Consider the following 12,722-nt stretch of genomic DNA (forward strand, 5'->3'; position numbering starts at 1 on the left):
CCCCTTGGATCTTATCAACATATAATGAGTTTCATCCGTTCAGGCTGAGCCTTAAAAGCATCCCATCGTCCTTGTTCTTGAGGTTCAGCAAGTTGTATGAGCTAGGTCTCTCTTGTAGCATCGGCACACCTCATGCGCCACTTTCGATTATATCATTCCATAACCTTTCATTCATTTTTCTGTCATAAACGTTCTTTGGAATTGCCTTTCTCGCAACTCAAAAGCCAGAGTGATAAAATAAATAACCAGCAATTGAAACTTTCTCCAAGCCAAACACGGATGATTTTGCTTGTCTGAAGCACACCCAGCCAGAGTCGTTTCTCTGTTTCATCACCAGGCATCATGTACACGCTTGCCAGTGTCTGTTTCTTGTGTATTTTTCTTGGGATGTGCCCTTGGCTGCTGCCCTGCATTGCAGACATTCCTGAAGCAGTGAAATGGTCGGAGAATTTGATTCCTTCTCCACTGATAATTAGGGCCATAGATCAAAGGATAAGAAAGACCATAGCAACATTAATGTTTACAATCTCCTATATCTAACGGTAGGTTGTCGGTTTTGGGAGCCAAAATGGACCTATTTAAGGGCATCAGGTTAGAGAACTGTTATAGTTTTTATTTTAAAAAAAACAACAACTTAGAAACGGACTATGACATTTCTTGAAATTAGCAAATCTAATTTATGGAGAAGTGATCACGAATGTTTCTCTTCCCCTTTCTTTTAACAGAAGAGGGGAAACATAACATGAACAGAAGCCTGTTCCGTGAGCAAGAACAAATTCTGCATCTAAGCTAGCCTTTTTCCATGCCTTCCTTTCCATCCAAATTACCCCATAAATTAAGTTTCGGAGCAAAAGCTACAAAGAAGTGCCTTAGAGCAGGGCTTTTCAACCAGTGGTACGGGTACCACCTGTGGTACATTGGCACCTGGCAGGTGGTATGCGACCATCCTAGAAAAGTGGTAGTGGGGGAGGGGAATGAGCTGAACCGGTGGCAGCACCGCACAAGCCTGAGCGAGAGATGGCTGGAGCTGCAGGGCTGCCAGGGCTTGGCGGAAGCGCCAGGATCAGCGCCAGGCTCCAGCTGGAGCTCAGCACTGATCCTGGTGCTTTTGCTGAGCCCTGAAGAAGCACCAATCAGCTGGAGCTCGGCACTGATCCTGGTGCTTCTGCTGAGCCCAGAAGAAGTGCCGATCAGCTGGAATGTTGCAGCATCTCCAGAGTCTTGGGATTTACATTCAGATGCTTGGCAACTGATTCATATTTATGACGGTCACAGTGTCCCAGAGTCATGTGAAGTGACCAAAACCTGCTGCAACCACCCAGCAGATGCCCAGCAGATGCCCAGCAGATGCCCCCCACCCCACCCCTGCTGCCAATCCTCAACAGAAATGCTCACAACAGTGAAAACCTCAGACAGGAGGAAGAGCGCCGCCGGGCGGGCAGGCAGGTGTCTTGCTCGGCTGTGGCTTGGGGGGCACTTTTTTCAGTGCCATTGTAACTTCGAACAGTCACTAAGCGAACTGTTGTAAGTCAAGGACTACCTGTACTTCATCACTTTTTTCCTTTTTTTTTTTTTGGTCATCAAGTTTTTGACACTTTGCTAGGCGACTGGTGGTACTCGGATATTGCCATATCCTAAAAGTGGCACAATGGGTGAAAAGGTTGAAAAGCCCTGCCTTAGAGTAACTAATCCTGTCTACCGTATTTCTCACCCAGAAGATGGACTTGGAAACAGACTGTCTCAGAAATCCAAGGACATTCTCCAAAAATCTAGCCACAGATGTTCAAAGTAACTGGTCTAAAAGACGGAGTCGGGGTTTCAGCTCACCATCGACTTTAATTTCTTTTGCTTTGATGACAACCTTAGCCCCATCTCCCAGGTCTACCTTATGACGACAATTCAAGGTTAATGGGGGAGATAGGAACACTCCACCGGCATGAAGTTTTTGCAAAGCAACCTGGGCCCTCCGTGCCAAGGTCAGAAATGTTTTGGTTTGTAGGACCAGTGAATCTTCACTACTCTTTGTTTTGACGTTGCTTGTGTCGCCTAATCTGAAGGTCTGCCCTTGTTATAAAACAAAGCGAATCGTGGAGCAGGTTCATTAAGTGGCAGGATCAACAATAGGGTAGACAGATATTGGTGGAAGCTGACTTGTGGAGCTGCTCGGCCTCTTCCATACTTAGAAGTTTTCTCTGCTTTTCCACCCACAGCCCAACAGATTGCTTGTGGACAAAATGCTTCTGGAAATCCTGAATCCGATGCACTATAATATCACCAAAGTGGTCTCTGAAAGCATCCCGACAGTAGCTACTGTACCACTCTTGCTCCTGATGGGATTCCTTTTCCTGATTTGGACCTGTGAAGAAACATCTTCCATACCAGGTAGGTTTTTAACAAGAGTTGGAAGGGACCTTGGAGGTCTTCTAGTCCACCAAGTTTCCCTTTTCAAAATCTGGGCTAAGTAAAAATGTTCCTGTTTAAGGAAGAACTAAGAAAGGGTGGCTGATGGTGTGACTCAGTCAACCTCTTTTATTATTTATTTTGGTTTATGTCCCTTTCCAAAGCTTGGACCTATCATGAGAACCTCTGAGGATCTGCTTTGTTGAGTGTTTTTTATTTTCTATTTGTTTTTAAAAAATTATCAAGCTGCCCACTTCACGAGTACAAGTGATGCTGGGGGCCTACAACCAATTAAGTTTTGGCTTAGACGGGTGTTGGAATCCAGTCCTTGTGTTTTATAAACCGTGATTAGTGGTACCGCATGTTCTGTGAAGTCAGCTAATGCTAGCTTTTTCAACCAGCTGTGGCCAAACCAATCACAGTTTCGTATGAGGTGTAAATCCAATCTCTTAGGAGATTGTTTCTTAAATCCATAAAGTTGCTACGGCTTTTTCTGTTGTTGTTGTTGTTCTCAATAGGGGATCAAAATAATTTTGAATCCCTCTTTGGGGGGCTCAAAACATTAAGAGTTTTTAAGAGTTTTTTAACATCTGACTTAGCACAGCAAATGTAATCTGGTCCTTTAAATGTGGACATCAAATTGGCAAATCAGTCTGTGCTTGGTTGATGCTAACCTGTATCTTACATGAGACTTCCCATTTTGTGCAGCTCCAATCTCCTACAATGATACATTATCAATTCTTACACCCCCTTTGCGTGAGTAATATGTCGACTGGTTTTATGTGGGTCTACTCAGGAATAAGTCCCACTGAATAATATGGGGCTTGTTTTGGGGTAAGTGTCCCTCCTTTATGTTGAACAGACACGGCTTTATGTGAAGACGGATTCCCACTGTTTCAGCACAGATATTAGTGCCTTGGTCTCAAAAATATTTTATTTTGCACAAGCAAAATTCTAGGACCATTGACTCATTGGCCATACTGAATGATGAAGGAAGTACCCTGGGCCACCGTGCCAGTCGCATCTGGCACAAACTGTTAGTTTTGGCATCTCTGATTAAATCAAATTTGTAAGCTGAACTCTGGTGTTTTTCAGCCTTGGCAGTTTGATGAGGTGTGGGATTCCAGAATTCTCCAGCCAGCATAACTTGATGTGTGGACTTCAACTCCCAGCATGCTGGCTGGGGAATTCTGGGAGATGAGTCCACACATCTTCAAGATTGAGAAATACCGGGATACCCAGGATTTGGGGGTTTGGTTGTCCTTTTTCAGCCTGAATTATATATGCACTGCAGGAAGAGTTTAACTTCATCTAAGTAAGGAAGACATTTTTGCCAAACTATAGGGCAGCAGCCGCCAACCTTTATGGCTTGGTGGCCCGGCTGGTGGGGGAGAGGGGAGCTGGGCCATGAGAGCAGCGGGCTGGTGTGCATGTGTGTGTGTGCGCACAGCCTGACTTATGTGAGAGATGGGCTGGCACACACGTGCACAGCTTAACTTGTGCGAGCAGCAGGCAGACGCGCACACATGGAACTGTTCTCCAGCCCACCACTCATGCAAGTTGAGCTGCATGCACATACGCACCAGCCAGCCACTCGCTTGGCCCGGTTCCGAATAGGTCATGGTCTGGTAGTGGCCACAAGGTGGGGGTTTGGGACCCCTGCCATATGGGACCCCTGCTCCAGGCGTCTTTAACCATTGGTCCACTTGGTGAAGTCATCAGAAGCTGTTAATTGCCAATATTTAGAAATCATAGGTTCCCCACGCCTACCCCTCATTTATATTTCAACTCAGCCATGTCTGTAAATTAGACAACGTTATAAGCATTAATATGGTTTGTTAATTTGTGGCTTAGCATGGTGTGACCTCATCCATTTCAGTTAATAAATCATATTTTCTGGCTTATTGTTTTTGTGGGAATCTGGTAAGAGGTGGTTTATTCTGTAAACCCTGGTTAAACGTCTCATGTTTCAGCAAGATGGGTGAACACAGGGTACATGATTAAAGTCTTGTTTATTGCTGATAAAATTCCTTCTTTCTTTCTTTCTTTCCTCCCTCCCTCCCTCGCTTCCTCCTTTTCTCTATTTTTTCCTTTTTCCTTTCTCCCTTTCCTCCCTCCCTTTTCTCTATTTTTCCTTCCTTCCTTTCTTCTTTCCCTCTTTTTCTTCTTTCCTTCCTTTTTTCCTTCTTTTCTTCCTTCCTTCTTCCTTCTCCCCTCCTCCTTCCTTCCTTGCTACCTTCCTCCCCTGCTCCCTTTCCTCTATTCTTCCTTGCTTGCTTGCTTGCTTCCTTCCTTCCCTCCCTCTCTCCATCCCTCCCTTTTCTCTATTTCTTTCTTTCTTTCTCCCTCTCTCCCTCCCTCCCTTCCTTTCCTTCCATTCTTTTTCCCCTTCCTTCCTCACCTCTCCTCTCCCCTCCCTTCCTTCTCTGCCTCCTATTACCTTTCAGGACCTGGCTACTGTATGGGATTCGGCGCCCTTATTTCCCATGGGAGATTTCTCTGGATGGGAGTGGGCAGCGCCTGCAATTATTACAACAAGATGTATGGAGAGTTCATGAGAGTCTGGATCAATGGAGAAGAGACGCTCATCATTAGCAAGTAAATCTTTGTTCTCTATTAACATGGGGCCAACGGGACAGCTGAGCGATAAAGCCTGTGAGATCCTTCAGCTTAGGTCCTTACCTTGCTCTTGATTGAGCTAATTGTAGGATTAAACCTGTAGAATTGAAATAATAATAATAATAATAATAATAATAATAATAATAATAATAATAATAATAATAATAATAATAATAATAATAATAATAAGAAAGTTGGAAGGGACCTTGGAGGTCATCTAGTCCAACCCCCTGCTCAGGCAGGAAACCCTATACCATTTCGGACAAATGGCTGTCCAGTTTCTTCTTAAAAACTTCCAGTGTTGGAGCATTCACCGCTTCTGGAGGCAGGTTGTTCCACTGGTTAATTGTTCTCACTGTCAGAAAGTTTCTCCTTAGTTCTAGGTTGCTTCTCTCCTTGATGAGTTTCCATCCATTGCTTCTTGTCCTGCCTTCAGGCACTTTGGAGAATAGCTTGACTGCCTCTTCTTTGGGGCAGCCCCTGAGATGTTCATCCCTTAATTTTTTCCTCCTTCAACTTAACTGCTGGTTTTTGTTTTCTCTTTAAATGATGGCACTGACATTTTTAAGCTTCTATCGCCCTCTATAGATTCAGTTTTGAAGGCTGCCTGCAGCCGTCCAGACACAGATGCCAAGAAGCCAATTTTCTAGCTCATCTGAGCACGGCAAAATAGTCAGATATATTACCACTTTCATTAACTTCTCCATTACCTATTCTTGGTGGACTGTGAAAATCCATGCAAATTGGAGAAGGGAGTGGGTGGCAGCGCTAGCCAAGAGGCCCTTGCCAAAATCCATCGTGTGGACCATTCCTAGATTGGGAGGTAGATATCCTAGTTGGAATATCACAATGTGCTTTTTCAAGGTTGCCCTTGAAAAGAATTTTTAAAAAAAACAGACCTGAATTGGCTCTGGGTAAGCGTTTGGTTGCAATTTGAGGTTCCAGTTGTCGCATCTAAAGCCCTACATGGCATGGGGGCAACTAACTTGTAGGAGCACCTACTTCTGGAAGTTTCTGCCCTTCTCACAAGGTCTGGCAGTGTGGGCATGCTCGGGGTCTATAGAGGAATCTGTAACGACACAGTGGTTTGAATGCAGTATTTTCAAGCTAACTCTGCCCACAGCCTGGAGTTCGACACTGACAGGAATCGAGGTTGACTCAGCCTTCCATCCTTTCAGGGTTGGTAAAATGAGGACCTAAATTATTGGGGGCAATATGCTGACTGTGTAAATCGCCCAGAGAGTGCTGTAAAGCACGATGAAGCGGTATATAAGTCTATTGCTATCCCACTTAGGTAGGACTTGGGAGGTATAACTTCTCCACGGTGGCACCGGCCCTCTTGAACAAGATGACCCTCAGGTCCTGCTGATGATGATGATAATAATGATGATGATGATGATGATGATGATGATGATGATGATGATGATGATGATAATAATAATAATAATAATAATAATAATCACCCCAGCTATTTGATTTCAAACAGTATGAAACTAACAGCTTTTAAAAGAAGAAAATAATAATAATAATAATAATAATAATAATAATAATAATAATAATAATAATAATAATAATAATAATAATAATAATAATAATAAAAAGTTGGAAGGGATCTTGGAGGTCATCTAGTCCAACCCCCTGCTCAGGCAGGAAACCCTATCCCATTTCGGACAAATGGCTGTCCAGTCTCTTCTTAAAAACTTCCAGTGTTGGAGCATTCACCGCTTCTGGAAGCAGGTTGTTCCACTGGTTAATTGTTCTAATTGTCAGGAAGTTTATCCTTAGTTCTAGGTTGCTTCTCCCCTTGATTAGTTTCCATCCATTGCTTCTTCTCCTGCCTTCAGGCGCTTTGGAGAATAGCTTGACTGCCTCTTCTTTGGGGCAGCCCCTGAGATATTGGAACACTGCTATCATGTCCCCCCCCCTCTTTTGAAAGCCCTTGAAGACCTGACTTTTCTCCCAGACGCTGGGCTGGAATGTCGGTGGAGCTTGATATGTGTGTTTTATATTATGCTGCCGGAGAAAATCCAGTCCGTTCAAGTAAGGCTGCATAGCCTTTGGGAGGAGAATTCTTGCAAGCTTGCCCATTCTCTTCTATTATTTGAGATCTCGATGCTAAGTACGGCATAAATTTAACCATGGGCAACATTTTGGATAATCCCCCCCCCCCCGTGGATCTGTTTCAGTTATGAGCGCCTGGTTTACCTCGGGGGGGGGGGTGTGAAACCCTGGGCAAACAGACGAGACCTCTTGATGAAATGTCTTCCTCTTCTACCTCTTCTAGATCGTCAAGCATGTTCCACGTCATGAAACATGGACATTACAGTTCTCGCTTTGGCAGCAAGCCTGGATTGCAGTGCATTGGCATGCATGAAAACGGCATCATCTTTAACAATAACCCGACTCTCTGGAAAGAGATCCGTCCATTTTTCACAAAGGGTAAATATACCCAGTTGGGTCTTCCCGCTGTGACTCTGCCTTTGGCTCTGTTTTTGAACTGAAGTATATAAGGAGAATGAGAAAGAGAAAGAATATTATACGGTTAAAGGACACCTGGTGGATAAATTTTGGAGCCTGGTTAGTTTTACCATTAGGTAAAATGAGATAGCCATCAAGTTAGAGCTGGACAAAATCTATTATTTTTTTTTTTATATAAGGAAGGGATGAAAAGTCACCAATTCAAGCATAATACAGGTCTTTATGGCACTAAATAGGTCATCATAGTTTTCCTTTCTTCTTATATTTGAAGCAAAGATATATAGTTAGATGATCATTAGTTGGCATGTTTGTAAGTAGGCATGTTTGTATGAATAGAAGAGAATATTTGTAGCTGAGGGTTGAACTGTGGGGTCCTTGGTGCTCTCTGAGCTTGGTTGTTTTCTTGCAGACGTTTCATTACCCAACTAGGTAATATCATCAGTGCTAGAAAGATTAGCATAAACCCCACTCTCTTCTAGCACTGATGATGCTATCTAGCTGGATAATGAGATGCCTACAAGAAAATAACCAAGCTCAGAGAGCACCAAGTAACCCTCAAAGATGCCTGTTTTATTAGTTTTGATTTAAAACTATTGCATAAGAATATAATTTTATTAGGGATGACAATATGTCCTTTTTCCTAACTCAGGCAGCAATGTATTGTGGCCTGTTGGGTGCTAGTTAAGACCAAACGATATGCAACAAATCTATCTTTCTATAAATAGAAAGCTAGAGAGGGAAATATAATCAAGACATTTGTAAAAATTTCAGCCCTTTCTGGACCGGGTCTTGTACGGATGATAGCCATCTGCGTTGAATCAGCAGTTGTACACCTTGACCAGTTGGAGAAAGAGACCACCGAGTTGGAACATGTCAACACCCTGAATCTTATGAGACGCATCATGCTTGACACTTCAAACAAGCTTTTTCTTGGCATCCCTCTTGATGGTAATATATATATATCTGGTTGTTAGCCGCCCTGAGTCCGCAGGGAGAAGGGCGGGATATAAATATAAACAATAATAATAATAATAATAATAATAATAATAATAATAATAATAATAATAATAATAATAATAATAATAATAATAATAATAATAATAATAATAATATAATTCTTGGTCTTCCGAAGTAAACATGAATGCTTCTTTAGAGAAAACCGAAGAAGACAATGGCACCAGAACATTCATTGAGCATGCAGTGAAGGCAGGATGCTTGTTGGGAGGGTCAAAAAATGGATGGGAGGAGGAATAAAAGGAATCCTCTTTTAGGACGGGATGGTGGCTGTTCCTGAGGTAGCTTCTGGCCTCCAAGAGACTTTTCTAGCATTGGGTCCCTTTGCAAACCCTGGCAAAGATGGCCAGGATTGGCAACAACAATATCATGATGGACAAAAAAGTAAAATCTGGAGCCCATCAGTACAGATATGACTCGTACAGCCCATAACATTGCTGTTCCTTTTCAAATGTGGATTTATAACCTGGACTCAGCCTATCTCATTCTTGTGCTTTCAGAACATGCCATTGTGCTGAAAATCCAGAACTACTTTGACGCCTGGCAAGCTCTTCTCCTGAAACCTGACATTTTCTTTAAGTTCTCCTGGTTCTACAAGAAGTACGAGAAGTCTGCGTAAGTAGCATTCATACAGTTGTGGATCAGGCTGTCTATAGCAGGGCTTTTCAACCAGTGGTACGGGTACCACCTGTGGTACATTGGCACCTGGCAGGTGGTATGCGACCATCCTAGAAAAGTGGTAGCAGGGGAGGGGAATGAGCTGAACCGGTGGCAGCACCGCACAAGCCTGAGCCAGAGATGGTTGGAGCTGCAGGGCTGTCAGGGCTCAGCGGAAGCGCCAGGATTAGTGCCGCTTTCCAGCTGATCGGTGCTTCTTTGGGACTGTCAGGGCTAGTGGAAGCGCCAGGATCAGCGACATGCTCCAGCTGGAGCTCAGCGCTGAACCTGGCGCTTCTGCTGAGCCCAGAAGAAGCGCCGATCAGCTGGAATGTTGCAGCATCTCCAGGTCTTGTGATTTACATTCAGATGCTTGGCAACTGATTCATATTTATGACGGTCACAGTATCCCAGGGTCATGTGAAGTGACCAAAACATGCTGCAACCACCCAGCAGACGGGGGGGGAATAAAAAACCAAATATCCCCCCACCCCATCCCCGCTGCCAATCCTCAACAGAAATGCTCACAATGAAAACCTCAGACAGGAGGAAGAGTGCAGCCGGGCGGGCAGGCAGGTGTCTTGCTCGGCTGTGGCTTGGGGGGCACTTTTTTCAGTGCCGTTGTAATTTCGAACAGTCACTAAGCGAACTGTTGTAAGTCGAGGACTACCTGTACTTTATCACTTTTTTCCTTTTTGGGGGGGGGGTCATCAAGTTTTTGACACCTTGCTAGGCGACTGGTGGTGCTCCAACACTGGAAGTTTTTAAAAAGAGACTAGACAGCCATTTGTCTGAAATGGTATAGGGTTTCCTGCCTGAGCAGGGGTTGGACTAGATGACCTCCAAGGTCCCTTCCAACTGTATTATTATTATTATTATTATTATTATTATTATTATTATTATTATTACTACTACTACTACTACTACTACTACTACTACTACTATTATTATTATTATTATTATTATTATTATTATTATTATTATTATTATTATTATTATTATTATTATTATTATTATTATTATTATTATTATGACAGTTGAGATCCGGTGGTGGTAGGGAGATGGAAGGATTGTATTTCTTTGTGGTCATCTGGTTGTTAGCATTCTCTTGCCTTCAGGATTATTCTGATAAAGTTCCTTGGAGGAAACATTTTGTTCTTCTTCCTCAAGGGAAAAAAAAAAAACCAGTTGCCTTTTGCAAAAGCGCCTTTGGGAACAACCCTGCTGGGACCGATTTCATTCACGTTCTTAGGCTCACAACGTATTATTTCATTTTGGCCTGTTTCAGTGTTCACTTGTGAATTCAGGAAGGAAAATATCCATAAAATATATATATTCCCGGGCCTATTTCTCCAAAATATGGCCTCCTAACTGGACGAAGCGATGAAGCAGGGCACTTAACGATGTTTAGGGATGAACTAAGAGGAGGATTTCTCCTTTTTCAGGAAAGACCTGAAAGAAAGCATCGAAAGCTTAATTGAGCAGAAGCGACAGAAGCTCTCCACCACCGATAAGCTGGAGGAACATATGGATTTTGCTTCAGAGCTGATTTTCGCTCAGGTAATCCGGATAGCAGATGGTAGAGGACAGGAAGACCTGGAGGAACGTTGTCCATGGGGTTGCAATGGGTCGGACACAACTTCACAATTAACAACAAATCCGGGTAGCACCTTCTTGCTTTCCAGCATAACAGAAATCAGGAAGAAAATTGATCTTTTATAGAAGGCAAAGACCATCAACAGGGGGTCCTCAACTTGTGACCGGTTGCTTAGCAACCATTTGAAGCTCTGACAGACCTACCTTGGGGGGACCGGGGTGCTTACAACCTGGATTTGAAGTTCCAATGGTTCCCAAGGCCATGTGACCGCACTTCAGGTCTTCAGCAACCTGGCTGCGTTTATGGTTGTTTGCAGTTTATGGTTGTTTGCATGTGACTGCTTTTTATGACACTTTTGCCCCAAACTGGCATTTGCCCCTAGCTTTTAGCAAAATTACACCCATGACAAACCCTTGGTTTACTTCACATTCCAGATTCGCTGAGTAGCTGTGGTGCCCATTAACAATGATGCCAAAAGGATTATAAAATTCAGTTTTACAACCATCATGAGTTAAGGCTGTGATGGGCAAGCTCCATTACTGTTGTAACTTGAGGACTACCCTGTCTTCAGTATTGCCTGCATAGATTAAGTGGAACTATTTCCGTACGATCTGCTACTTCATTCTTTTAACTGGAGGTACCATCACTGAATCAGAGACTGCCTATTGCAGAGGTGCCCAACCTTGGCTACTTGAAGACCTGTGGATTTCAACTTCCAGAATTCTCCAGCCAGCATGACTGGCTAGGGAATTCTGGGAGTTGAAGTCCACAAGTCTTGAAGTGACCAAGACTGGACATGGCTGGTTGGGGAATTCTGGGAGTTAAGGTCCACAAGTCTTGAAGTGACCAAGGTTGGACATGGCTGGCTGGGGAATTCTGGGAGTTAAAGTCCACAAGTCTTGAAGTGGCCAAGATTGGACATCTCTGGCCTATTGTTTCCATTTGCAAGGCAAATTGCTCCACTGGGTTCGGCTTTCCAATGTTGTGGTGCCACATTGCACTGATGGGAGTCCAGTGTCCCAATAAACTTGAGACTGACAGACAGGGCCTGTCTGCTTTGATTTTGCAGAATCGTGGTGAGCTGACTGGCGAAAACGTGAACCAGTGTGTTCTGGAGATGCTCATTGCTGCCCCGGATACACTGTCGGTGACGCTGTTCTTCATGCTGGTGCTGATTGCAGAGCATCCTCAAGTGGAGGAGGCCATGATGAAGGAAATAGAAGCTGTGATGGGTAAGTATCTAGTGACTCCCACTTTCAAGGGAAAAAAATGTCTACTCTAAGTAGCATCCATTTTAATAATGTTTTAATCTGGGTAGTTCAATGTTTTAATTATTTTTCTTTAACTTGTTTTATAACTTGTAAGCTGCTGAGTCACCTTCCAGGGGAGTTGTGCAGCATCAAATTTTAATAAATAAATAAATTTGCCTATATCCAAAACAGTGCAGATATTAATAGAAGAGACTATTTTTAAATTGGGTATTTATTGTTGTATCTGTTTTATAAGGCTGTCAGCCGCCCTGAGTCCGTAAGGAGAAGGGCGGGATAAAAATTGAATAAATAAAAAAATAAAATAAATAAAATAACTATTTGTAGCTCAGGGTTGAACTGTGGGTCCCTGACATTCTTTGAGCTTGGCGGCTTTCTTGCAGACATTTCATTACCCAACCAGATAACATCATCAGTGCTCATAAGAGAGGGGGTTTGCAAAGAGGAGGAGGAGGAGGAGGAGGGGAAGAGGAAGGAGGAGAAGGAGAAGGAGAAAGAGAAAGAGAAAGAGAAAGAGAAAGAGAAAGAGAAAGAGAAAGAGAAAGAGGAAGAGGAGGAGGAGGAGGAGGGAGAAAGACTGTGAAGTCCTTGGTCCTCTCTGAGCTTGGTTTTTCTTTCTTCCAGATGTTTCATTATCCAACATCATCTGTGCTAGTAAGGAGTGGACTCCCCAAAGTTCAACCATGAGC

At 43.4% G+C, this 12,722-nt stretch overlaps 1 protein-coding gene across 1 annotated transcript; it reads left to right on the forward strand.

Moving 5' to 3' along the window:
• Positions 1–2,203: 2,203 nt before the first annotated feature.
• Positions 2,204–12,553, forward strand: LOC107300116 (aromatase; the record flags this gene model as incomplete). The annotated part of the gene is made up of 8 exons (XM_015829459.1): positions 2,204–2,382; positions 4,848–4,998; positions 7,304–7,458; positions 8,269–8,445; positions 9,012–9,126; positions 10,614–10,728; positions 11,835–12,001; positions 12,505–12,553. Coding segments are annotated over exons 1-8 (1,077 nt in total), but the record flags the coding sequence as incomplete, so codon positions are not given.
• Between the last annotated feature and the right edge of the window lie 169 nt (positions 12,554–12,722).

The sequence above is a fragment of the Protobothrops mucrosquamatus genome, unplaced genomic scaffold (assembly GCF_001527695.2).
Source record: "Protobothrops mucrosquamatus isolate PMUCROS unplaced genomic scaffold, P.Mucros_1.0 scaffold6160, whole genome shotgun sequence".
Classification (NCBI taxonomy): domain Eukaryota; kingdom Metazoa; phylum Chordata; class Lepidosauria; order Squamata; family Viperidae; genus Protobothrops; species Protobothrops mucrosquamatus.